The sequence below is a fragment of the Oryx dammah genome, unplaced genomic scaffold (assembly GCF_014754425.2).
Source record: "Oryx dammah isolate SB20612 unplaced genomic scaffold, SCBI_Odam_1.1 HiC_scaffold_28, whole genome shotgun sequence".
Classification (NCBI taxonomy): Eukaryota; Metazoa; Chordata; class Mammalia; order Artiodactyla; family Bovidae; genus Oryx; species Oryx dammah.
In genome coordinates, this window is record NW_024070212.1 from 97,335,105 (window position 1) to 97,362,257 (window position 27,153).

The 27,153-nt window shown below is 41.1% G+C and overlaps 1 protein-coding gene across 4 annotated transcripts; it reads left to right on the forward strand.

The window, feature by feature from the left end:
- Window positions 1-856: 856 nt before the first annotated feature.
- On the forward strand, window positions 857-26,996 carry ATPAF1 (ATP synthase mitochondrial F1 complex assembly factor 1). Of its 4 annotated transcripts, XM_040231244.1 has the most exons (9): window positions 857-1,200; window positions 4,844-4,952; window positions 8,312-8,356; window positions 8,976-9,038; window positions 11,961-12,011; window positions 13,135-13,182; window positions 16,309-16,404; window positions 19,461-19,568; window positions 25,909-26,996. In XM_040231244.1, exons 1-9 carry the CDS (start codon window positions 872-874, stop codon window positions 26,101-26,103), a joined length of 1,044 nt encoding a protein of 347 aa, XP_040087178.1. In that variant the 5' UTR covers window positions 857-871; the 3' UTR covers window positions 26,104-26,996. The 4 variants fall into 4 exon arrangements, with proteins under 4 accessions (XP_040087178.1, XP_040087180.1, XP_040087179.1 ...); XM_040231246.1 differs by lacking the exon at window positions 16,309-16,404; XM_040231245.1 differs by lacking the exon at window positions 11,961-12,011.
- Window positions 26,997-27,153: the final 157 nt, after the last annotated feature.

Sequence of the window (27,153 nt, forward strand, 5' to 3'; positions counted from 1 at the left end):
GACTGCTGATCTCTGAGTTCACCACACTACTCCCAGCACAGGCCAGGGCCTGGGGCCCATCTCCAAAAACGCAGGTTGAGCTGAGCAGAGATGAAAGTGCTGTCCCTGCCCCTGAGAGGTCCACCATTCAAGAGGGGCTTCTAAGGTAAGCCCCCAGACAGGAGGAATTTGTTGAGGACTGATTGGTGCCATCACAGGGGGCCTGCTCCCAGTGAGACACAGGTATTGATGTCACTGTCCAAGTCCAGGGATGAAGAAGATGATGGCATTGTGTGGAGAGACAGCATTCCACGTATAAGGACTTGTTAAGGAAAATCCCAGGTGTGTCTCTGGGGAGAAGAGTAGTTCAGTTTGGCTGGAGTTCAAGGTAGGTGTCAGGAAGCAGAAGAAGACAAGACCTCAGAAACAACAGCTGGCATCTTGAAAAAAATTTAGCTTTGGGACAAATCTCTTAGTGATTCTCAGCTTCATGAAACCTGCCTCAAGTGCTATGAATCAGGTAGCGTCCTGCAAACAGAAACGCTCAGTGAAGAGATGCTGCTGCTGTGATTAACAGCTGATGAAAGGGCCTTCGATGCTGAAGGACGACGACTCCAGCGTGTGCCTAAAGAATTTAAAAGGCAGCAAGCACGGTGGGGACCAGCAGGTCTGAGCAGCTTTCAAGAGGAGACGGCGTGCAAGGGCTGCTGGTCGCAGGCTCCGGGAGAAGACGGGCGGGGACGCTAGAGCTGCAGAATAGTCGAGGCAGGGGCGGGGAACCAGGCAGGAGCAGCGAATCCCCCGCCCTCCACCTGGCCTTTCCCCGGCGCCCGGAACATTGAGAGCGCGGAACCTCGTTGCCGAAGCGCGGGCGCGGCGGACCCGGAGGACGATGGAGCGGGCGCGCGGGCCGCGGGCCGAGGCCCCCGCGCCCGGGGAGGAGGAGGAGGAGGTGGGAACGGCCATGGCTGCCGTGGTGGCGGCGGCCGGTGGCGCGGGCCCGGCCGTCTTGCAGGTGGCCGGCCTCTACCGCGGCCTATGCGCAGTGCGCAGCCGCGCCCTGGGCCTGGGGCTCGTGTCAGCCGCGCAGCTGCGCGTGTTCCCGGTGCGCCGCAGCTCGGGCCGGCCCGCCGGGGGAGCAGACGGCAGCGGGGTCGGGGACGAGCTCGAGGCCAACCCCTTCTACGACCGCTACCGCGACAAGATCCAGCAGTTGCGCAGGTGCGGGCCCGGCCGGCGGCGGGAGGGGAGGAGGGGCGGCTCGCGGCCCGCTCTTCTGGTGTATCTGTATCTGGCGCTCTCAGTCCTTCCAGCAGCCCTGCCAGAGGACCTCTGTTTCTGTCCCCACTCTAAGATCACACAGCTAGTGTGAGAGCCGGGAGTCTCTACTCCAGGTCTTTTTTTTTTTTCTTTCTGCTTTAGTTCTCAAAACGCTAAGGTCGACTCTTACGACAGCCCTGAAGGGGCAGGCACGTCCGGGAGACCTGTCCTCATTATCGAAATGGGAAAATAGAGCTCTGCAGAGAAGGGACTTGACTTGCTCAAGATCAACTACTGAGTCAGCTGAAGCTTGACCTAGAACTCAGGGTCCCAGGCTTCTAGCTAAGGACCCTAACTACAAGGAAAGGAAATCAAAAAGTAATAGTGTGGCAGTTGGTTCTCAGTTGGACCCTCCTAGGTTGAGGAACTGAGGATCAGAGAGTTAGAGGCCTGCCAAAGGTCACGCAGCTGGTTGGGATTTGTCTGACTTGGAATCCCAGGTTCCTAAAACTACCCTCCACCTTCTAGAGAGAAGGTCCTGGACATTAGAAGTAGATATAAGGGGGCATGCTGCTGCTGCTGCTAAGTCGCTTCAGTCGTGTCCGGCTCTGTGCGACCCCATAGATGGCAGCCCACCAGGCTCCCCTGTCCCTGGTTTTCATAGTGGAGCCAAAGAGTTCAACTGGGAAGAGCTGAAGGAGATCAAAAGTGAAAATTGAAGGGACTTGGGAGAGAACCTGGCTGGGTGGGCAGGCGGTTGTCTTAGGAGGGAAAACCTAAATTTCTCTGAATTCTACCATTTCTGCTTCCACAGCCTTCATGCACTGCATCTTCTTCACCTGGAGTATTGCAGTCAGCCTCTGACTAGTCTTCCCCTCTTCCAGTCTTGGACCCGTCTACCCCCAGTCCATGTCACTACTACTATAGTGATCTTTCTTTGAAAGAATAACAGGATAAATGAATATTTTTGCTTTCCTTCAACAGCATTTAGATATACTTAAGTATTTGTCTTTTTAAAAATCTCTTCTTGAGCTTCATTCCCCTTCAGTCTTTTCTCACTGATCGCTTTCACAGACAAGCATCTCAGAAGTGTGGTCTACATATACCCTCGAGCACTTCAGAGCTCCTGTTCATTCTTATTCACGAACAAATGAATGACTGGTTTTACTTTCCTTCCTCACTCAATTGTTTCTGTCAGTATTTACACTACTGTTACCTCCTAAAGAGTGGCTTTCCAAGGCACCCCAGACTTTTGGATAATGTCCATATCTTAGTGTTCCATAAAAGGCCTTTGTGCTCTAGTACCTGCCATTCTTCCTAGCTTTATCTCTTGCCAAAACTTCCTTTGAGCTCTGTGGCCTAGCAGAAAGGAATAAAGGACTGGTGTTGGGGGCAGATGTTCCAGGTAAGGGGCACAGCAGCATAAAAAAAGGTACAGCAGCATAAAACCACCTCAGCCATTTGGGAATATTTGAACAGATTTTCATCATACTACCTGTAGCACTCTAATGTACATATTTACTTGTCTTTCTGTCCTGCTAGGTAGTACACTCCTTGACGTAGGTACTCTTTCTTATGTATTTCTGTATCTCTAGAACCCAGCACGTTAACCAACAGGCAAGAGACAACAAGTCAAGTTTGTTGAATAAGTGAAAGGGAGACAGGAAGGGATAAAAGAAGTTGAGTGAGAGGGGAGGGAAACCTGTGTGCCTGCTGCTGCTAAGTCGCTTCAGTCGTGTCCAACTCTGTGCGACCCCATAGACGGCAGCCCACCAGGCTCCCCTGTCCCTGGGATTCTCCAGGCAAGAACACTGGAGTGGGTTGCCATTTCCTTCTCCAGTGCATGAAAGTGAAAAGTGAAAGTGAAGTTGCTCAGTCGTGTCCGACTCTTAGCGACCCCATGGACTGCAGCCTACCAGGCTCCTCCATCCATAGGATTTTCTAGGCAACAGTACTGGAGTGGTTGCCATTGCCTTCTCCGACCTGTGTGCCTACAAAAAGAAAAAGAAAACATGAAGTAGAGGGAAAGGGAGGTATGAAATGAAAGCAGGACCAAAAAAAAAAAGTCAGTAGAACCTGTGCCAGACTAAGGAAACGGGCAAGATAGGGCATAGCCATGAGGCCCAGGACCAAACAGGTAATGTCTCTCCTGAGATAATTTAGAAGGAATTATAGTCCTCATTGGCTGGTGCTGGAGCACGCTCACTAGACCCAGGTTCTTGGAGCACCAGCCACAAGTTCATTGTGAGCCAAGGGCAGGACAAGCCTGTGTGCCCGGCTGACACCACTCCAGTCTAGCCCCTGGGTTTTTGCATCACGTTACACTGGTGAGCTACAGAATTTCATCTAGCTTTAGGCCCAAGATAGGTAGGACATGCACAACGAGCATGTCCAGAGAGCAGGTCCATAGTAGGGAAAAATTTACAAATCACATATATGAAGAGGGGCTAAAAAAAGGCGAAGAATTTTAACCTAGAGAAGAAAAACTTAAGAGGTGACATAAGAGCAATTTTCATGTACGCATAAAAAAAACTAGATATTTTCTCTCATTCCTGGCAGGGTGAAAGATACAGAGGGTTAGACAGACACTCGGAATGTCTTTGTCATAAAAGATGCCCAGGGTGGAGTACACGACAGGGCTTTGCTGCCTAGGCCACCCCTCATCCTCTCCATCCACTCACTGGCAACACTGACCTAGGTCCTGGTCAGGCAGATGCCACACCCTACCAGCTGGGGCCCCAGATGCAACTCTTCATCGAGGAGGAGTTGGCCCTCCCTGGAGGGGAGGAAGATCTGCCAGAATACATGGCAGTGAAGGCGGTGGTGTTCGATGTCACCTCCAGAAAGGAGTTGTATGGAGAAGAAGCACTCAGCGGCGTCTTGACCAAGAAGAAGACCACCGCAGGAGTGACCAGGATGTCTTTAGATCCTGCAGACCTCACCCATGACACTATAGGCCTCATGGCCCAGGAGCTGGAGCTCCTGTATGACATTTTCACCAGAGCATACACAGCCTGAAGAATTCTTAAATGGCAGCCCCAACCTGAACTTCAGGCCTGAAGACCGGCCCCATTTTGACACAAAGGACAAATTCTGATGTTCCATCAACGTGTTCTTTGGAGAGAGGATCAGGGGAAACTCAGGTGCTAAATCTGCAAAATAGGCTGCCCTGAAGCCTCTGGATCACAGGGCTCTGAATGGAGATTTGCCCAAGTTGGGGAGGGAAGAAAGATGGCTGAGAATTAGATGTGTTCTAGTAAAAGCTTGACAGTGAGATTCCTATCTGAGGAGGTGACCGAGAAAGATGCCCACGAAGTAACCTTTCCTATCTTGAGGATTCAAATTCCAAGTACTTGAGAGGCCAAGCTCTGTGGCACCCTAGGGAATATCCTGCAGGAGAAAAATGTTACACAGGCTCCATGAGCATTAAAAATAGTTGAATAAGTGGATTTCTTTGTCCACTTTCTTGATTTGTAGGTCTGTACTCAGGGTAATTAAGACAAGTGATGTCTGTGCCCCATCTCTGAAAGTGAAACATGGTGTTTTCTTATTTCAAAATCCAGAAAGGCCCAGGTGGTTTAACCTTTTGTTTACCTTTGATCAGGTCTGACCCAGCTGCTTTTGAGTCCAGACTAGAGAAGCGCAATGAGTTTAGGAAGCAGCCAGTGGGGCACTCCAAGCAAGGTGACTTTATCAAATGTGTAGAACAGAAGGTAAGACCTGCCCCTTTGGGTGCTGTTGGCACACCAATACTCTGCACCACCATGCCTGACCCTTATCTTGGGAATGGACTCATTGAGGGGTCAACTGGATAAACTGAACTCACTCTATCTTTACTCAGCTTAGTCTCCATCTGTAAATTGTATTCTGCTCTTTTTGGCAAGGTATTAGAGTCATGGTGGAGATATAAGGGGATGAAAAAGATAATCTCTGCTTCCAAGGGGTATAGTCGAGTGATGAAGGCAAGATACACATGACAGCAGCTATGGGAATTAGGGAGGAAAAGGTGCTTAATGCATATTAGCTTTTGTTATCCTTAAACAAGAATCAGAGCTGGGGAAAAGTATCTTGAAAGCTGTGTACAAGCAACACTACCTATTTGCAGGTTCTGCATCCACAGAGTTCACACCTGTGGATTCAACCAACAGGATAGAAAATATTCAAGGGCAGGGTGGGGAACTCTAGAAAGTTCCAGAAAGTAGAACTCCAGTTTGCCACTTGCAGGCAGCTATTTACTTAGTGTTTATTGTATTTATAACTACTTGTAAAGAGTTTACATCATACTAGGTATTATAAGTAATCTAGAGATGATTTTAAATGTATGGGAAGATGTGCATAGCTTATAAGCAAATATTATACCATTTTATACAAGAGAATTGAGTGCCTAAACATTCCGGTGTCTTCAGGGGTCCTGGAACCAATCCCTGACTGATATTAAAGGACACTTGTATAGGAAAATTAATCTAATGCAATGCTTCCACACTTTTTGAACATGACCCACAGTAAAAAATATATTTTACATTGCAATTCTTTACACATATATGTATATGATTATAACTGAAACAAAATTTTTACAAAACAGTACTTACTTTTATTGCATGCAATGCACTCTTAATATTATTTTCATCTTTTAAAAAATCCTTGGCCACAGTCCACTGAATTTATTTCACAACCTACAATTTGAAAAATACTAATCTAGGCTGGTGCACAGAACAGATCCAAGTGGGAGAGACCAAAGCCAGGGAGAATATATCTAAATGTGGGCTGCATGGGCCTGAAATAAGGTAGTTACAATGGAAAATTGGGGTTCTACATCGTAAAAGGATAGGTGTTTCTTTTACTTGGAAAATAACTTTTTTGCCTTTCTTGCTCAGTTGTGAATGACTCTTTGAGGCCCCATAGACTATAGCCTGCCAGGCTCCTCTGTCCATGGAATTTTCCAGGCAAGAATACTAGAGTGGGTTGCCATTTCCTCTTCCAAGAGATCTTCCTGACCCAGAGTTTGAACCCTTGTAACTCTTGTATCTCCTACATTGGCAGGTGGATTCTTTACCACCAGCGCCACTTGTGAAGCACCCTTTTTTGCCTTGGTATCCCCAATTTTAAGAGAGTTCATTCAGTCTTAATGATTGGTTGAGTTAATTAGAATCAGAATAGTTAATGGATTAATCATTACAAGGTTGAGAAGCAAATTCAACCTCTTATGACAAATCTAGTTTCCAACTTTGTATGAGCAAACAACTCTACTACAAATATTTTGTCTAATGTAATTTCTTAAAACATTTATAGTGTCAAGATTACAAGTTAATAGCTATTGGCAATATTACTGTGTTATAAACTCTCAATATTATATGGGAAAGCTTTTTGCCCCCTTTTGAAATAAGACTTAGAAATTTACCTTTATGATGACAAGAGCAGAATAAGTAAAGATTTAATTTAAATTATGGCAATTCTTAAGTAAATATTCACTTACTGTCTTTCTTATCTTGCTGGAGGAAGGTTAATAACTAATGGCTCTATTTCTAAAGCCTTTTCTTTGAGTCGTTGGTTCCCTACTACATAACACCAAACATCCCCTTTTTGTAATAAATTGTATTTAATTTATTATTCTCTTCTCTCTATTCTACCCTGAAATGAAATGTAGACAATAGAACCTACCTACCCATATAATGTCAGGGGGAAAAAAAATACAATGCCTTAATTTTAATAAAGTTTCTTTTTTAAAAAAGTACAGATAATAGTATGTAAGTTCTTAGGCACAACTGTGCTATGAGACCTAATGCAGTCATCAGGTACTTTTACCTCTATGTAAAATCGCCATGAATACTTAACACAGCAAATGCCATCTGGTACGAGGTGTTATGTTGGTGATTATAAAAACTCCCAAACAATAGCAGTGTTGTTATCAGTGACTCTCATGAGATTCCACAAAGTATTGGTACAGTCTTCTCTTAAGTTACATATAGTTGCATTTCTGAAAAATTCAGTATTAAAACTGTTTAAAAAAAGGAAGCAGAAGGGATGGATGGAGGAAGAAAAGGAGAAAGTTAGGTCTAGCTAGACATTGAAAAGTTATATGAGATGAGGGAAAAAATTCTTCATTATGTAGAACTCACCTGCAAAACTGCAGTTCAACTGTCACTACTGCCCCTCCAATAAATGCAGGTATAACCATCCAGGCAATTATTGGGATAACAAAAAAAAAAAAACAAGTCCCCATAGATTTCCAAAGCATCTGTAGTAGAGATGCTTTAAATGTTTCTTTAATTGCTCTTGAAACTTTGGCCCATAGGGTGTGTCCGGTAGGTTTCTCTATACCAGGCTTTTGTCTAGTTTGTAGGTACTGGTTCTACAGACATCGTTTATGAAAGATTTTAATTCATTAAAGCACAGAGTAATGAAAAGCACAGTTTAATGCAGAAAGTATGTTTCAGTTTCAGATTCCCAGGTGTGGATTATGCTCTCTGAAAGATAGTCATGAGCTGAGAAATTGAATGGAAGACTCAGAATAACCCACCCCTACTATCAGAAACAACTCCAGATAGGATTTCCTGCTGTGGCCTATATCTGAGAGTGAGTTAGGAGAGAAAGTAATCACTTTCAGTTTTTCTTGGCCTTTTGTGAGGGGGAGTCTAATTTGAGGGTGGGGATACATTATAATATGGATTACTAGAAAAGACTCGATAGTCTGCTGAGGATGCCTGCCTTCAGAAGTGCTGTCACAGATGAGAAGCAGCTTGGAAAAGACATTCCGTTTCTCATCTCCTGGGTGGCTCACTGGGAAGTGGAGCACAGGAAACCTAAGCAGGCTTGTTCTGGAAAGGAATCCCTCATCCAGGGATTGAGTGGATTCTCAGTACCAGTAGATGGTGTTTGCTAACAAAGAGGTTTCTCATCTCTGCATCTCAGAATCAGTCAAAAGTTGTCTCACAAACAATAACTCTTAGAACAGTTACTATACAGAGTGGAGAGAAATGAGTTCTTAGGTGCAACATTACTAAATAAGGTATTGGCAGCTCACCTAGAGAGGGTGGTCTTTTAGAGTAATATCCTGTCCCATGCTGTATTTCAGACACTGGGGAAACAGCCTGTGAGCAGAGGATTCACTAAGGACAAGGTAGGTTTCTAATTAAATAGCCAAGTCTGAAGTCATGTGGAATATCTGTAACAAGAGACTGCATATTTGAACGTATGTACTGTGGTTCCGTGTTTTTGTGCTTTTCTAACTGTGGAGATTAGAAATATTTTTATGAATTTTTGTTATGATTTTGTTACGGTTTTATTATGACTGCTACATAGTGTGGGTCCTGGAGTGCTAGAGGAAATGTAGTGATACCTTTCCTGTCTATAGGAAATAGTTTTAAAAAATCAAATAAATACGTGTTTACTCTGTCATTTAACTTGCAAATAAGGAACCATTTCTGATAGAATAGCAGTTAAATTAAAGGTAACAACTGAACTTCCTCTTACCAGCTGCAGGCTGCAGTGCTCATGAGTGAGTGTGAAACTTTTGGGAAATCCCTGCATATACTCCCTGAAAATAGAACTGTGAAACCTGCCTGACCCTGGTGGCTGCCTTCTGTGAGCTTGTGGGTTTTTTAATACTCATTCTGTACTTACTGAAGATCTGCTTTACTGTCCTAACATGATGCTTCCTCTAAGGCTTACAGATAGAGTTAAACTGTTTTATTTTTTCAATTGTAGGTGTTAATTGCCTTTTATTTTTCTCCTTTCAGACTCTCAGTTCAATCTTCAACATTGAGATGGTGAAAGACAAAACTGCAGAAGAGATAAAACAGGTAATGAATGAAAATGAATTGGCATACTTTATGAAAATATGTGCTTTGTGAACCAGTCTGAAAGTAGAGATGAACATATGTTTCCTGATACCTCTTCCTAGGCAAAATGAAAGGCAATCATTGAAAGCAAAAGTGATGAATTACATGGAAAACAGTGCATAAGAAAACTTGGTCTCACTCCTGTATGTCTAATCAACTCACATTTCCCCCTTTCTTTTTCATTCCTGTTGTCCGCATCTTATTTAAAACCATCCCTGCTCTCCCCCAGGGTGACTGTATTATCTTTCTAAATAGGTTTCCCTGCTCTTATTTCTCTTTCTCCCCTACCCCTGTCATATCCTCCCTCATTCAATCCCCCTGAAGTTCTGCTCATAGTGTATTGCTGAAGAACAGACTCTAGAACCAGGCTGCCAGTTTTAAGTCCAGGCTTTGCCACTTACTAGCAGATTGACTTTGATAAGTTAGTTAACCTTTCTAGGTCTCAGATTCCCCATCTGTAAAATGGACATAATAATAGTACTTACTTCATGGAGTCAAACGAGTTAATATTTACAAAGTACTTGCAACAGTGCCTGGCACAGAATAAATGCTATATTTGTGCCTTTAAATAAAAGAATTAAAATAAATCTTATGAAGTAACCTGCTCTCAAAAATTCAGTGACTTCCCATGTTCCTTTGTTTGACATTCAGAGTCCTCCATTATTTTAGGACCTTCTGCAGGAAGCCTTCTGGACACCTTCCATCAAAGCACTCGTGATCTGTTCATTTGTTTGGTCACTCCATATACCCTGATTTGCATTGCTACTTACATCTGCATGTCTGATTCTTTTTTCTGTAATTAGAATATAATAAGCTATTTATTGGCATTCCTTACAGTTCCCTAATTGTATTTTAGGTAGATTGAGAGAATCAGTAATAAAAGTCATATACTGTGTGTCAGGTGCTGTACTTGGTGCTTTATATGCACTATTTCATTATATTCTCATAACCCCCTTATAAAGTAGGTGTTGTTACAGGGGACTCTGCTCAATATTATGTAACAACCTAAATGGGAAAATAACTTAAAAATGAATAAGTATATGTATATGTGTAACTGAATCACTTTGTACACCTGGAGCTAACACACCATTGCTAATCTGCTATACTCCGATATAAATAAGAAGCTAAGAAAAGAAAAAACCATAAAATTTTTTTAAAAACTAAAAAAATAAAGTAGGTACTATTATTCCCAATTTACAACTGAGGAAATTAACTTAAAGAGATAAAGTAACTTACTTAGTGATAGAACTAGGATTCAAACCCATGTCTGTTTGAGTCCGCATCGTATTCCCTTACCAAAAGTTGTGCCCATTGCTGTGGGTGTCCTTGGGTCCTATATCATTCATTTCAGCAAGCATTTATTAAATATCAGCCTCTGTGCCAGATGTAGAAATAAATGAGGGACCCCTCCTCTCAAGGAATTTCAGCCTAGGGAAAAGACAGACACGAAAATAAAAGAACAGCACAGAGTTCTAGCTTCTACTAATTTATGCTTAATACAAAGTCTCCAGGAAACTTCAAACTGCCTTTGGGAAGAAGTGCCAATAGAAAGTGGACACCAAGTTTGTCCTTTAGGAGAGAGAGAAGCCAGGCCCAGGAGGCCTGACCATTACATGACAAATATCATTCTGACCTATATTTTTAGATACAAATTTGTGTTCATTAAAATAATTTTGAGTGGCCGAGGTCAACTATGTTAGGAAATATCTATCAGTCTCATAAATTCAGTGTTGATTCATAAACTATCTGCTAATATAAATTAAATAAAAATAAGCAGGACATGCTGTCCTTAAAATGAGGAGGCAGTATTTTGACATAAAAAAAGAAAAGCATAGCAATCTTAGGCTGCATTGATGAGGTGATTTGCCCAAGTCCTAGGAGGTAATATTCCTTCTGTGCTTTGTGATGGTGAGATCTCACTTTGTGAATAGTGTCTTCAGTTACCCCCATCCCATGTTTTTGGGGATGTTGACAAAGCAGAGCAGCTCTAAAGGAAGGTGACCCATTCTTTAGCACCAGCTCACTTAGGTATCACATTGGCTCTGATGCCTTCCCTAAATTCTGTGCCTTTGCTAATGCTTGTCATTCTCTGCTTAGAATGTCTCTTACCATCTCTCCTACCTGTCTATCTTCCCAGACTCCCCATTCATCTGGCTAACTCCTGATCATTCTTCAGGACATAGTTCAAGTGTCCCTTCCTTTGGTACTTGTACCCTAAATCAGATTAAGTGCCTCTTTGTTGCCCTCAGAGCACATTGGCTATGGTTTGCATTGTAATTCTGTTGTGCTAAGTACAAACATTATTTCAAATAATGTTTCAAATTATTTTTTCAATAGTATTACTGAAATTATTATTTCAAATAATTATTTCAAATTCACAGTAATCCCATGAGGTTGATGTTATTGCTGTTTTATCAATGATTATATTGTTGTTATTTAGTTATTTTCGATAGTTTGCCCAAAGTAGTGTAGCCAACAAATGACAGGAGCTGGGATTTGCAACCATATCTGCCTGACCTTGAGACTTTGGATTCTCTGAGAGGGCCCACAGTTGGCTGGGCACTGTGGGTTTGGGGAGAGAAAATATGGAAAAAAGAATGTGTCTGTTATACACAAAGCATGTCTTAGAAGAAGTGATTAACAAGGTCATAGAAACTGTTTCTCTGACAGGAATTTGCTACTAAGAGTTACAGTTTAATCATCTAGAAGCACAGATGCTATTAAATCTTTTTTGTAATCATGTACAAGTAATAAAGTATTACGTTGGATTTTCTTCCCTGTTATCAAATAACATATTACTCTGAGCAATGAAAGCTGTCACTGCTTCTTGGTGCAGGTTGAAAAGATGACCGACGGGTCACAGACACTCTCTTTTTTGTACAGATTTGGCAGCAGTATTTTGCAGCAAAAGATACAGTCTACGCAGTTATTCCTGTAAGTAGTTTGGAAGGGAAAATGAAAGTGTTACAGCACGAGGGTCAGGGCTCTAACCTTAGTAGGCAGTTGCTTTTATTGTTCCTGTGTTTATTGCCTCTTGAGAACCTACATTTATAGCTCTGAGGGTTTTTATTATGCCCTGAGCACCAAAGATTGGGAGCTCCATATGGTATATTTACGGCTCTTGTTTTTCCTCTTTCTGGTTTAGAAATGTCTCTTTGAGTCAACTCTCTGACAAGGGAGCATGGTATAAGTTTATGTTGCTGAGCAATTTCCAAGTGTCTTTTATTTCTTTTTCGTGTTTTCCACTCAAGCTGTTGGAATTTAGGACAGGTCCTCAAGCATACCTTCCTTCCCTTCTTGTCTATAAGTGACCTATCCCTGAGCTGACTTGGAGCTTCCCAAGCTTTGCTGCCTTGGAGATAGTCACGGGCCACTGCTTGACCGGGGAAGATCTGCGACTTGGAAGGAATGCTGCTGACTTCTGGTTTAGTGTCCTGCCGCCTTCCACCAGAAGAAAGCATTTAATGTTCTAGGTTATCAGCTAGTTCATTAATTGTTCTCTGAAAAGGAAGTAGCTTCAGATTAAGTTTGTATCAAGTACACAAATATATACCTAGCTTACACGTGTTAAGTTTAAGGAGGAAAATGTACAGATGGAAAAATAAAGCCAGGCCGTTTGGTTGTTGTTGAGAGTATTGCAATCTTTTTTTCTCTTCTTCTTTTACATATATACCCTTTCCTTTCATGAGTTCAACACCCAAAAGGATCTGTGCTTTTCATGTTATTTTAAATCTCTGATACTGACTCGTTGTTTGAGCAGGCCTTCTTAGCGCTCCCTCCTGCAGACTCGGTGACTTATTGTCTCTGACACTTGGCAGAGTCCCCTGGAGAGTTTAGAGCATTTGGAGTATCCACTTCTCACACATAATTCTGATACTGAATAAGAAAGCGTACATCTGGTGTTTGCTCTCTGTTGTAAGAAGGGTTTGTAAATGATGCAACTTGAGATTGTTTTAGTTGTATTTTAGTTCTGGAGTTCAGTCTTGGTGACTTTAAATGTGATTATGGCCTTTTTTATTTTCTTGTCTTTGAATTTTATTCTTTTCTAACCCTACAGAAAGAAAAGTTTGATTTGATTTGGAACCGGGCTCAGTCCTGCCCAACAGTAAGTTTCCGATGACCATATGAGGATTGCTTCTCAGTGCTGCCAGACAAAGATGTTTTCTAACCATTCTCGTCATGCTCCATGCTATCACACATTTTATAGTTATTTAACAAAGGTGCTTACATGTTGATTGTACTGATAAATGAGAGTTTTAACATTAACCCTAACTAACCTTGTGGGTTTGCCCAATAAGTCTGTGGCTGTTTAGCTCTCTGAAACATCTCAGCTCTTTCTGATATGGATCTTAACCTATTCATATAAGTGGAAAAAAAGAATATAAGTGAATGTTGGAAACAACACCTGAGACCTTAATCTTTTCAACCTCCTCTAAGTTTCTCTTCTCTTGGCAGTTTCTTTTCAGTTTTGGCCATGCTATTTTGATTATATATGTCTGAAAGGAATTATGAAATTGTTGTTGGAGTAGTGAGCTGCCAGGAGACAAGAGAAAGGGAAGAGGTGAGGTGGGTCAGCTGACTTGGTGTCTGTACTCATTTCTAAGATTCTCAAAAAATGCTTCTAAACATTGCTGAGAGAAAATTAAAAACATCTAAGTAAATGGAGAGATATACTGTGTTTGATGACTCAGTAGTGTTGGCATTTCTCTCCAAATTGAGCTCTAGATAAAATATAATCCAAATCAAAATCTGTATAAGCTTTTTTTTTTTTTTTTTTAAGAAATTCACACACACACACACACACAGAATTGACAAGTCGATTTAAAAAAAGTTGTTTGGATATCCAGAGGATCTAGAGTAACAGTTTTGAAGAAAAAGAGCAAAGTTAGAGAACTTACATTACCTGATTTCAAGACTGTGATTTCATAAAACTATAGTAATGAAGACAGTGTAGTAATAACATAAAAACAGACACATAGATCAGTGGAGCAGAGTAGACAATTCAGAAATAAACCAATATATGCATGGTCAGTTGTTTTTCAGCAAAGGTGCCAAGGTAATTGGGGAAACAATAATCTTTTCAACACATGCCCAACAAATTGTGCAAAACAATTTGAGTATCCATACACGCAAAAAAAATGAACCCTTACCTCACACAGTATCTAAAAATTAACTCAAGATCTAGAAAAAATCTTAGCTTGAATATAAGTCACAATAGCCAAAGGGTACAAGTAACCCAAGAGTCCATTGATAGATGAATGGATAAATAAAATGTGGTATACACATATAGCAGAACATTATTCAGCCTAGTAAAGGAAGGAAATTCTGACACATGCTACAACATTCATGAGCCTTAAAGACATAATATGAAGTGAAATAAGCTGGTCACAAAAGGACAAATACTGTATGACTCCACTTATGTGAGGTACCTAAGATAGAATGCAAATTAAAACCACAGTGAGGGCTTCCCTGGTGGCTCAGTGATGAAGAGCCCACCGGCCAATGCAGGGGACACAGGTTTGATCCCTGGGCCACGGGATAACTAAACCCCTGCCCCACAACTAGTGAGCTTGTGCTCTGGAGCCTGGGAGCCACAACTGCTGAGCCCACCTGCCACAACGGCTGAAAGCTATGTGCCCTAGAGCCCGTGCTCTGCAACAAGAGAAGCCTGCAGATGGCAACTGGAGAGTAGCCCCCACTCCCTGCAACTTGAGAAAGCCTATGCAGCAGGGAAGACCCAGCACAGCCAAAAATAAATCAATTAATTAAAAAACCACAGTAAGATACCACTAAGATGACTAAAATTAAAAACACTGACAATACCAGGTGTTGGTGAGGATATGAAACAACTAGAACTCTAATATATTGCTGATAATAGTATAAAATGGTGCAGCCACTTTGGAAAGCAGTCTGGCAGTTTCTTTGTGAGTTAAGCATGACCTGCCATACTACCCAGCCATTCTACTCCTACATATTTTCCCAAAGGAACTGAAAGCATACATTCATTCAGTGACTTACACACATGTATAAGCTGTTCATGGCAGCTTTATTTGTAATAACACAGGCTGAAGATATCCAAATCTATCACAGGTGAAAGAGTAAAGAAACTCTGTGTACAAAGCAGTATAGATTCTGTGGTTCCATTTATGTGCAATTCTGGAAAGCCTGACCAGTAGTGAAAGAAACCAAGTCAGTGGTTGCTTAGGAACAGTTGGAGAGAAGGAGGGATGAATTACAAAGGGATTTGGGGGCATGATAGATACCTTCTTTATGTTGATTGTGGTAATCCTGTTGACTGTGGTTTCACAGAATACATATGTCAAAACTATTTTAATTGTACGCTTTAAATATATGCAACTTAAACCTCAAATATACCTCAAGAAAGCTTTAAAAGTTTTTTTTCTCCATTAGGTAAGCATTACGGTTATCTCATCTAATATTAGTAATAACAAAACGGAGCCTTAGTGGTTGGCAGTAAGGAGACAATTCCATGACTAATGCGTATTTGGCTGATTATACTTTGTTTTGTTCTGGTATCAGTCTGTACCACTCCACCCCAATTCATCTTGAGCATAAAATTAATCATCTCGGTGATTAGAGCCATACTTCAGTATCAGCCTCAGATAGTAGAATATGAATTGATTATTATAATTGTAGCAAAAATTAATTCAGCAACATGAGGAAGTTTAGAAATTGAAAAGGACCAAAAAGTTCATCAAAAGAAGGATGAGTAAAATTGTGGTTAATATCTATTGTCAATTTCCATATAACAGTGAAAATAATGAATTAATAATATTTATCAGCATCAGTAAATCTCAGAAGTATGATATGATAAAAAAAAAGCAAGTAGCAAAAGTATACATATAGTTTGGTAAGATTTAAGTTTTTAAACATGCAAACAGTACTGTTTCTTGTTTATGGATGTATACTTTCACACTAAAAGTATAAAAACCTGGAAAGGAATGACAGGTTAGTAAATGCAGGTTAGCTCTCATTGTAGAATGGAATTAGAAAGGAATGGGTTTACATAGACAGCTTCAGTGAATCTCTAATACTTTCTTAGGTGGGCTGGGAAGTGTAAGAGTGTTACATTATCACATATGAATTTCAAAATACAACAGAAGTTTTAAAAACCAAATGTTGAGAAATGGAGTGAATGACACAGGTGGTTGGACATAGAGCAAGCGGTTTTATTTATCCACCTGTCTCCTTGTATATTCATTTCCCACAGTTTCTCTGTGCACTGCCAAGAAGGGAAGGTTATGAGTTTTTTGTCGGGCAATGGACAGGTACTGAACTCCACTTCACTGCACTTATAAATATTCAGGTAGGTGTCCTGTGTTCATCTCTTTGGTGAAAGAAGCCCCCTCTGTGGGACTACGAGCCCTTGCTAAGACTTTAAGACACAGAATATATACTAACTGCCAGCAGCATTTGCTGTAGCACCGATGAATTGTCATACTTCGCTGGGCTAGCTTTTTAGGCACCACCCAATACCTATGAGTTATAACCTTAAGGTAGGTTCTGTGTCTTAACATGTGTTTTATTAACCAAATCTGCACTGTCTAAAGTGCTAGATATTTTTCATTCCATAAATGTTATTTTGTTTGCTTCCATCCTTCCTTCCTTTTTCTTCGTTTTATTCCCAAATACTAGATTAAGAAGTTTGATCCAAAGCATTTGAAGCTTTTAAAATAAAAGTGTTTTAAATGAGATAATCACTAAGATTGTCAGTCTTTATTTGTAGACCAGATCTGGGAATGGATTATAACAGCTTTGCAGTTGGGATGAAGGGAGCACATAACAGAATGAGAATTTTCTTATGACTTTATCCCTTGTGATTGTATCCAAAAATTGTATCATGTTTATTTTTTTAAAAAAAGAAAGAAAAGAAAAAAAATAGCAAGCTTAGAGAAGTTAGTTCACACTGCTGATAAGTCGTAGAGCTAGGTTTGCTTGACTCCATGTTATTGACTCCAGAGTCTGTGAACTTAACCATTAGACTGTTGTGTTGAAAACTATGCTAAGACTGCCCTCCTGAAGCTCATATACAGGTATAGGGAAAAGATCCAGAAACATAATTATGATCAAAATGATAGTGTATCCATAGAAATATGTTCGGGAGAATTGAGAGGCTACACTATTACTGAGAGAGCCCTAGCAGTAAATCAGTTCAGTTCATTTCAGTTCAGTCACTCAGTCGTGTCCGACTCTCTGCGACCCCATGAATCGCAGCACGCCAGGCCTCCCTGTCCATCACCAGCTCCCGGAGTTCACTCAGACTCACGTCCATCGAGTCCGTGATGCCATCCAGCCATCTCATGCTCTGTCATCCCCTTCTCCTCCTGCCCCGAATCCCTCCCAGCATCAGAGTCTTTTCCAGTGAGTCAACTCTTCGCATGAGATGGCCAAAGTACTGGAGCTTCAGCTTTAGCATCATTCCTTCCAAAGAAATCCCAGGGCTGATCTCCTTCAGAAAGGACTGGTTGGATCTCCTTGCAGTCCAAGGGACTCTCAAGAGTCTTCTCCAACACCAGTTTGAAAGCATCAATTCTTTGGCGCTCAGCCTTCTTCACAGTCCAACTCTCACATCCATACATGACCAATGGAAAAACCATAGCCTTGACTAGACGGACCTTAGTCGGCAAAGTAGTGTCTCTGCCTTTGAATATGCTATCTAGGTTGGTCATAACTTCTTCCAAGGAGTAAGCGTCTTTTAATTTCATGGATGCAATCACCATCTGCAGTGATTTTGGAGCCCCAGAAAATAAAGTCTGACACTGTTTCCACTGTTTCCCCATCTATTTCCCATGAAGTGATGGGACCAGATGCCATGATCTTAGTTTTCTGAATGTTGAGCTTTAAGCCAACTTTTTCACTCTCTTCTTTCACTTTCATCAAGAGGCTTTTTAATTCCTCTTCACTTTCTGCCATAAGGGTGGTGTCATCTGCGTATCTGAGGTGATTGTTATTTCTCCCGGCAATCTTGATTCCAGCTTGTGTTTCTTCCAGCCCAGCGATTCTCATGATGTTCTCTGCATAGAAGTTAAATAAGCAGGGTGACAATATACAGCCTTGACATACTCCTTTTCCTATTTGGAACCAATCTGTTGTTCCATGTCCAGTTCTAACTGTTGCTTCCTGACCTGCATACAGATTTCTCAAGAGGCAGGTCAAGTGGTCTGGTATTCCCATCTCTTTCAGAATTTTCCACAGTGTATTGTGATCCACACAGTCAAAGGCTTTGGCATAGTTAATAAAGCAGAAATAGATGTTTTTCTGGAACTCTCTTGCTTTTTCCATGATCCAGCGGATGTTGACAATTTGATCTCTGGTTACTCTGCCTTTTCTAAAACCAGCTTGAACATCTGGAAGTTCACAATTCACGTATTGCTGAAGCCTGGCTTGGAGAATTTTGAGCATTACTTTACTAGCATGTGAGATGAGTGCAATTGTGCGGTAGTTTGAGCATTCTTTGGCATTGCCTTTCTTTGGGATTGGAATGAAAACTGACCTTTTCCAGTCCTGTGGCCACTGCTGAGTTTTCCAAATTTGCTGGCATATTGAGTGCAGCACTTTCACAGCATCATCTTTCAGGATTTGAAATAGCTCAACTGGAATTCCATCACCTCCACTAGCTTTGTTCGTAGTGATGCTTTCTAAGGCCCACTTGACTTCACATTGATAATTAAAAGGACTTTTTCTGAAATCTAAAGATGAAACCCAGAGATCTTCTGAATGTATGGTTGTTTCCTCCTATTGTGTATGAGGGCTTAGGCTTTGAACCCAGCCTCTCTTCCTAGTCTGAACTGAGGTCTGGTAACCACTGCCCTGTCCATTCTTCATGAAATTATGATGTTCCAATTCTTCTTTTCCCCCCTTTCTCCCACCCAGATTATATTTTAAAACTGCACATTACAAATCTGGCCCACGTGCAAACTCTCCAGCTGTTTGCTACAGCTTTAAAGAGCTCAGTCTTCAGAGCCAGCCAAGGGGAGTAGATTTCAACTGTGAAATGCACTAGTCCATAAAAGTGGCAATTACACAGGCATATTGCTTTCTTTAGAACTTGATTTGGTAGCTGCTCGTGTCGTTTTGTTTTTAAATATATGGCCATGATGAAGGATTCACTGCCTACTGTAAACATTTTCTGGGAAAAAAGCCAAACCTTTTTCAATTGAAGACACAAATAACACTGTGCAAACTGTCAGTTTTGCTGTGACTTGGCAAACCTGACCATCCCCACGTACCAATCCTCCAACTCACTAGCCACCCAAGGGACTGTTAAGAGCCAGAATTTCCTCCAGACTGTCTATTGCTGTGAAATTGCAGTTCTGTTGTGGTGGTACCTTATTGAGTCTTGATAAGTGTTCCTCCTTGCAGACCCGAGGGGAAGCTGCGGCCAGCCAGCTGATTTTATATCACTACCCTGAACTTAAGGAAGAAAAGGGCATAGTGCTGATGACAGCAGAAATGGATTCCACATTTCTGGTAAGAATCAACTTTTACCTTTTTGCATGTATCTGGTGGCCCTGAACATATTCTCCTGCCAAACCTCATGAGAAGTAAAATTCCAAAGACAAACACAAGAAACATACTTGTTTCTTACTTAAATTGACAGTAATTTTGTCTTGCTTAAGCTCTTCCGAATTGAAGTTAGTACAAATTCTCATTCATTTATTCACAATTTGAAAGTCCAAAAGCTCTGACCACAAAATTTTTTCATAACTCCTTTGGTCACCAAACCTTATGTGATTTGAACTTATCTGATAGCTGTATCTTCACTGTAACTTCACTTTGATGTGAGGCCACTGATAGTCCTTATTAATCCTACTCGGTGTGGAATATTCATGCATTTTACAAGGGAAATATTAATGGATTATGAGTGTTACATAATACAGTTATATGGTATCTGCATTTGTTATCTTTCTAAAATCCAGTAATTCTACTCTAAAACACATCTGGCCTGTGGGGTTTCAGGTAAGAGGCTCTGGACAAGTAAATGGCTTCTTAAGTGTACAAAAGAGTTCAAAGTTTAAAATAGTTCTTAATCTATTATCTTTCTTCACACTGTTCACATGTACAGCTTTCATCATACCTAGTGTTTTTCCTTCCTCTTTTCCCATTTCCTGGGTTAGAGCATTGACCATGTGCCTGTAGGTAATGATGTCTGTTGTGTTTGTTCTCTGTATGTCCAGGACCAGGAACAGTTTTATGATTGCTGTTCAGCCTGTTTGTCTAGTTCTTGCTCATTTCAGTCTCATTTATCCAGCAGTGTTTAAGTTCAGGGTGTCCTCAGGATAGTGGGCCCTTTAGTGCCTTTTTTCTCCTGAGGTTCTTTATTATAACACCCACTGGTTTTTCCTTTTTCTCTCCCTCTATCACCAGCTGCGTACAAGGAAGGGAAAAGTGATGGTGCGCAGCTAGTATCACATGGTAATAGTGAGCCCACGTCTGGGCCGTAATTGAGAGTCTCCTCCACTGTCTGTTAGTCCTGTCTGTTATCAGTCTCATTTCTCCCGTTCTTCCTTCTACTCATCACACTCAACTGGAAGTCACCCAAAATCGTACCCAGAAGAATGGAGTTGCCATTAATGAGACAGACAAGACTGTGGGCAGAGCAGGTGTGGGAGGAAGATCAGGAACTGAATTTTGGACACATTAAGTTTGAGGTGCCTATTAGATAATCCGAGTAATAGGCAGTTAGGCATATGAGTCTGAAGTTCAGAGGAGAGGTCCAAACTGGAGAGATGAAGATAGGAGTTGTCAGCATACAGATTGTTATTTACAACCATGAGACTGAAATCACCAAGGAAGTTAATGAAGTTAAAAAGAGAAGAGGTCTAAGAAACGAGCCCTGGAGCAATGAGGAAGCATCAGCAGAGAAGATGAAAAAGAAAGAATCAGTGAGGTAGGAGGAAAACTAAGATGGTAGAATCCCCTGGAGGCTAAGATAAAGTGTTTCAGGGAATCGGGGTAGTGAGCCAGCAGCTCACACTGGTAGGGCAAGTGAGATGAGGACTGAGAATTTATTAGAAGTCATTGGGGACCTCTATGGGGCAGTTTCAAAGGAGGGGTAGGACGACAGCGTATTTGGAGTACATTTAGGAAAGGTTGGGGAGAGAAATTAGAAAAAGTAAGCATAAATTTGTCTTTGAAGGAGTGTTTCTGAGAAGAAAAGGAAAGAATGGGGTGTAAGAAGTGGGGATGAGAGTGGGTTTTTTGTTTTGTTTTAAATGAGAGCCTTGTATGTATATGCTGATGAAAAGGTCGGGTAAAGAGGAAAATATTGAAAATACAGGAGAAAGAGAGTTGTTTAAGTGGTGTTTTGAATGGGTGAATCTTGGGAATGAGGGGTTAATCTTTGCCAGAAATGTAGCAAGAGAGAAGCCAGGATATAAGGACACATTCAGTTAAGTGGATAGAGGGTAATGATAGCTTGTAAGATGTTCTCTCCAGATTGCTTAGTGAAAAGAAAAATCATTAGCTGAGAGTGGGGATGGAAAAATAGATGTTGGACATTTGAATAGAAAAGAGGAAGTGTGAAATTTTTGTCTAGAACATGAAGTGAGAATGTGTTCTATATCTTTAAGTAGTTGAAGAAACAGAAACTAAAAAAGTAATATTTCATGGCCTGTGAAAATTATATGAAGTTCAAATTTCAAAGTTTGTAAATAAAATTTTATTGGAACACAGCCATGCTTATCTTTACATGTTATTTATGGCTGCTTTACATCTACAGCAGAGAGTTGAGTTAGCTGCAACAAGAGACTGTAGGGCCGTAAAACCTAAAATATTAATGGTCTCTCCCTTTCCAGAAGGTGTTTGCCGACGTGTGATCTAGGAAAAAGGAAGAGAGAATGTCTGTGGGGAATGACAAGCACAGAGATAAAGGACTAAGAGTTGGATTTACCTAGGATTATGGTTTAGCCAAGTGATGTAATGAAGTAAGACAGGGACTGGGAAGTTAAAGGTGAATGCAAAGAAATTACTGTAATTATTGACAATGGAGTGCAAGTTGGGTAAAGAGAGAAGTGGAAACATAAGAAAGATGAAGAGATAGTAAGAACCGTGAGTCCTGCTTGAGGTAAAAGGTGTTTTGTTGTTTTTTTTTTTTTACTTGCAAAATTTTTATTGCTGTATTTAGTTGTGATCTGTTCTCTTTTTTTAATTTATTGAAGTATAGTTATTTTATAGTGTTGTGTAGTTGAAGGATTTTTGAACTTGGGAGTGAGTGTTAAATATAGGAAGTAGTAGACAAAGTGTGAATTTTGAAATTGAGACTTGGAGGGGATGTAAGTTACCAATAATGATAAAATGTAAAACTTGACCACAGACAGGAGTAACACAGAGATGGTTTTGTATTTTCTGATCTTCAACAAAGCATAACATCTAACCATATTAGATGTGGACTCTAGAGGTCAGAGGAGAGACTGTTTCTGCTTTAGCATTTATACCACCTCTAGTGGTCTCAAACATGGTTCCCATAATTATTAAAATTTGCTTCCTAGTCTTATAACATTCAACAGCATACTAGACAACATACATTTGCCTTGTATAAATCAACCTGTGAGTTTCCAGTGTACTACAGATTCAGACATATTAAAATTTAGTGTAGAGATACATGATTCAGAGATGGGAAACCTAGAAATGTAATATAAATATATGATCCCCTGCATACTCATGCATACATTTATACTTTAGGCATTGTGTTTCCAAATACAGTAAAGCAAATAGATAGAAATACATGGAACCTATAGGTTTCTTCTAAACTGATTAATTTTAATGATGAAAATTTAGTATAGTATTTAAAAACCTTATTTGGTTCCACATGTGTGTCAGCAGATGATTTCACTGGAATGTAGTAAGTGCTAGGATAAAGACATGCCCAGCTTTGGAGGGGTCAGGGGGAGTGTTCCTGACCCAGAAGAAGGAAGAAATGATACCTGAACTGAATCTCAAAGATGAGCAGGAGTTTAGCAGTATAAAGTGGGGAGGGGAATGTTCCAGACAGTGGGAATGGAATACAGAAAAGCTAGGAAGCACAAAATGACTTGGGATATTACAATTTGCTGTCACTGATATATTAAAAAAGGGAATTTGGTGGATTATGTTCAGAAGATTGACTTTATCCTGTGAGCACAGAATGATGAGGAGTTGACCCATAGAGAGTTGGATTTTGAGACCATTAACCTTAAGTATTTGCTTTCTAAACATTTTTCAGTTCTAGCCTGGTCAGTGTGATCATTTAAAATGCAGTTGCAGTAGTCTGGGCAAGAGGTGATAAAGACCTTACCCAGAGTAGGGAAGGAGGAGAGAGAATGACCTCGGAAACGTATAGGGAATAAAATGGGCAAGACTTGGTACTTTGATTGTAGCCATTAAGATGGAAAGAGAGGAAGGAATCAGGTCTGTTAATACACCTCCTTGTTGAGCAGCATAGGGAATTAATATGTTTATCTTCTTGGGTCTTGGAAGGGGAAGAGACTGCTGTTTCATGTCAAGAATTAAGGGAATAAAAGACAAGGGGCGAATGAGTCGGCAGTGGCTGGGGTGCAGGAAAGCTTTCCGTAATCCTCCATGAGAGACATTTCTCCATGTCTTAACTCTCTTCCCATCATTCTAGTGGTCTTCAAACAAGTGGTCAGAGTCCTTTATCCACACAAAATCTTATTATGTAAAACCCCAGGATATAACAGCTGAAAGAGAGGTGAAGGGACTGAGGCACCTCCACAGAGGCCCTAGGACTCTGCAGCTTGAACAGCACTGTTCTAGAATGAACACAACTGAAATTACCCTTACCTCCACCATCCTAAGCCTCAAATAAAAGTTAACTGTCATAGTCCCTACAGTTCAGAGCCTTAGAGAGTGAGGACATCTGTCTCAAATTATGCACTTGCTTAAAAAATCGTTTGTCCTTGAGACATGTTTGAATTTAAAAGGTAAAAATGATGAAGTAGAGTTATCAACCTTAATTATTGTGCCCCACCGGAAATAGTATCAGGGTGATGTGGAGGGAGTACCAGCCTGGGAGTCCAGAGATCTAGTCCTTGCTCTACCATTTGCGTGCCACATGACCTTGAGTCCATCCTTAATTAACCCTCATCTGCTTTGGTTTCCTGGTCCATTAAACGAGGACTGGATGATCTCTAAGGCCCCTTCCTGGTCTAAAATTCTATTAATTTGAAATAGCCAGCGATTTGGAAAATGGCTTTTGATTGAAGATCCAGTCTCAGAGATCAGTGCCTGCTTATGAGAAATGACCTGCAACCCATGGGAGGGAATGGAGGTGAAGCAGCCTGTGGTATTTATAAACCCATTTTCATCACTCTGTAGCTAGACATAGCACACTTTTGACAGTTTTAGTAGGAATTTTCCATTATCATTTGGGGTTGGATTTTGGCTGTGTGAACATTATAATGATGAATAAATGCCTCTGATCAGCTAGCACTAGAGAATGTATAGGAAGCAAAGTAAGAGTTTTTGAGGTAATTCTTTTGTAAGATTTCAAGAGTCTAGCCTGTATCTTGATCTCACTTCTGTTACAGAGTGGTCAGGTCACCATTTTCCTGCTCCTGAGCTTTAGAGAAGGTGGCCTCTTCTCTTTCCTGGGGCCTTGCTGTGGATTAGTTAGAAATGACTGCATAGAAATTACTACTCCAAAACTATGTGACATAAAACAATAAATATTTATTACCTCACAGTTTCTTTGTGTCAGGAGTTCAGGAGCAGCATAGCTGAGTGGTTCTGGCTCAGAGTCTCATGAAGTTGCTGTCAAGATCTTGGAAAGGGCTACTGTCATTTGAAGGCTGATTGGGCTGACGATCCACCTCTGACCACACTTGCGTGGCAGTTGGCAGGAGACCTCATGTCCTTGCCACACTGGCTTCTCCGTAGGCTACTTGAATGTCCTCATGACATGGAAACTTATTTTCTCCAAAGCAAGTGATTTGAGATAGCAAGACAGAAACCATGATGTCTTCTGTAACTGAATACCAGAAGTCATTTTTCATCAGTCCGCTTTAGTCCATTTGTTAGAAAGCAAGTCACTAAGTATAACCGTCACTCAAGGAAAGAGAAAGAAGGCTCTATCACAGGGAAGAAAAAGTGTCATGGGGAATTCCTTGGCAGTCCAGTGGTGAGGAGTCCATGCTTTCACTGCTGATGGCTTGGATTCATTCCCTGGTTGGGGAACTAATCCCACAAGTTGTGTGGCCCAAGAGAAAGAAAAGGATGTCACAGACTTTGTGGACAATTTGTTAAACTGCAGCTGGCTTGGGCACCACTTTTTTAACTGAGGTGGTATGAGGAATAGGTTTTATTCAAGAGTATGTCTAGTTAATCAAAGCCTTAGTACCAACTCACAAACTTAGTTCTTAGAGCTGGAGAGCTGATTAACTATTGCTCTTTTTTTTTCCCCTTGAGATATACTAAACAGTTACTAAGGAACTGAATGAACATGGAATTTTTTTTTAAGAGGGAAATTTTAACATCTGCATTAATTTATCAGCAAGTATTCACCAGATTTCACTATATGAAGGGATGTAAAACAGGCTCATACTGTGAGGAATTCACATAAGGATAGACAAACGAAAAAGAGGAAACAAAAGACAGATAAAATATAGTATGATACATACAATGCTTGAGGAAGAGTAGGCTAATTTGGGTACACAGAAAAGAGGTACCTCACCAAGACTTGGGATGTCAGGGAGTCAGGAAGCTTTCTGGAAGCAGTGACTCCTGGGCGAGGGCCTCACCTGCCACAGGCCTTAGACACAGAGCTGTGTGGCCCTGTGCTGGCAGGGACCTCACTGTTCTTTCTACCTTTCAGAATGTTGCTGAGGCACAGTGCATTGCCAACCAAGTGCAGCTCTTCTATGCCACTGATCGAAAAGAGACCTACGGGTTAGTGGAGACCTTTAACTTCAGACCAAATGAGTTCAAGTATATGTCTGTCATCGCTGAGTTGGAGCAAAGTGGACTTGGAGCCGGACTGAAATGTTCTCAGAACCAGAATAAGACTTAGGGATGTCAGGTTGGCTTACAGAGTTTTCTGCTCAGCCCTGGATAGTACTGAGCCTACGCACCCCTTGAACTCTTGGAGGCTTGGTATCTATAATGAGCTGTCTCTACGGAGTCACCCTGTGTGCTTATTGCAAGAAGTAACGTGGAGGTGAGCCCTGTTACTTGATATTCAGGAACAAAGATACCCAAACATTCTGATAACTGTCTCCCAGCATACTTGAAATTTCCGTTTCAAGTGTTTGAGGTCACGTCCAGAGACAATCAAGGATCCACAAGATGGTTGACTTAATTATATGCACTGTAGGAGTATATTTGTTCTCTGGCCATTTTGACTGCACAGCTCCTAATAATTAGTTCCTCACCTTTATAAACTGTGACAGGATAATAAGCTTGAAGACCTGCTGTAGTTAGACATGGTCTTTGCATACTCTTCCCACTTGGCTAGCCAAAGGCATAACCCAGTTAGACTCTTGAACGACCACATATTGCCATCAGGATTAAGCATCTATCTCAATGCTCCCAGAATTGCTGTTAGTGTAGCTGGTTTGGAGTATCAGCAGATTTCAGGTATATTAAATGCACAGGTACAGTGCCTGCTGCCTGCATATTTTTAAACCGTAATTTGTGACACCTGCTTCTCTAACTATTCTGCCTATTGGAAGCTGTGTATTTGGAGGGGCTGAATTGGTGCAGTATAAATAAATCAACTGTTTTGTAAAGAGAGGATCAGTCCAGATTTGCTTTTTGTTTTTTAAACAACTCTAAACCATGCCAGTATTATATTAATAGAAAAAGTAGGTGGAAGCAAATATACCCTATTGTGTGTGTGGGAAAATGTACCAATAAAATAAAGTCTGGCTTATAATCTTTGTTACACTAAATAGTGAAATCTAAGCTGTGTGCTGTCCATTGTGTCTGTACTGTGGGCTGATCTCATCAAAACTCATCTTTGGACTCAGCAGTTGCTTAAAATAACAGAAAAAAAAAGAAAGAAAGAAAGAAGCTCTCCAGCCCTGGAAACTCAGGTTTGGCTTCTAGTGTCCCTGTTGTG

Coding starts and splice junctions, on each gene's coding strand:
- ATPAF1 (XM_040231244.1), top strand. CDS start 872: ATGGAGCGGGCGCGCGGGCCGCGGGCCGAGGCCCCCGCGCCCGGGGAG. Junction 9,039..11,960: donor CTGCAGAAGAGATAAAACAG/GTAATGAATGAA, acceptor TTTTTTGTACAG/ATTTGGCAGCAGTATTTTGC. Junction 13,183..16,308: donor GGGCTCAGTCCTGCCCAACA/GTAAGTTTCCGA, acceptor CATTTCCCACAG/TTTCTCTGTGCACTGCCAAG.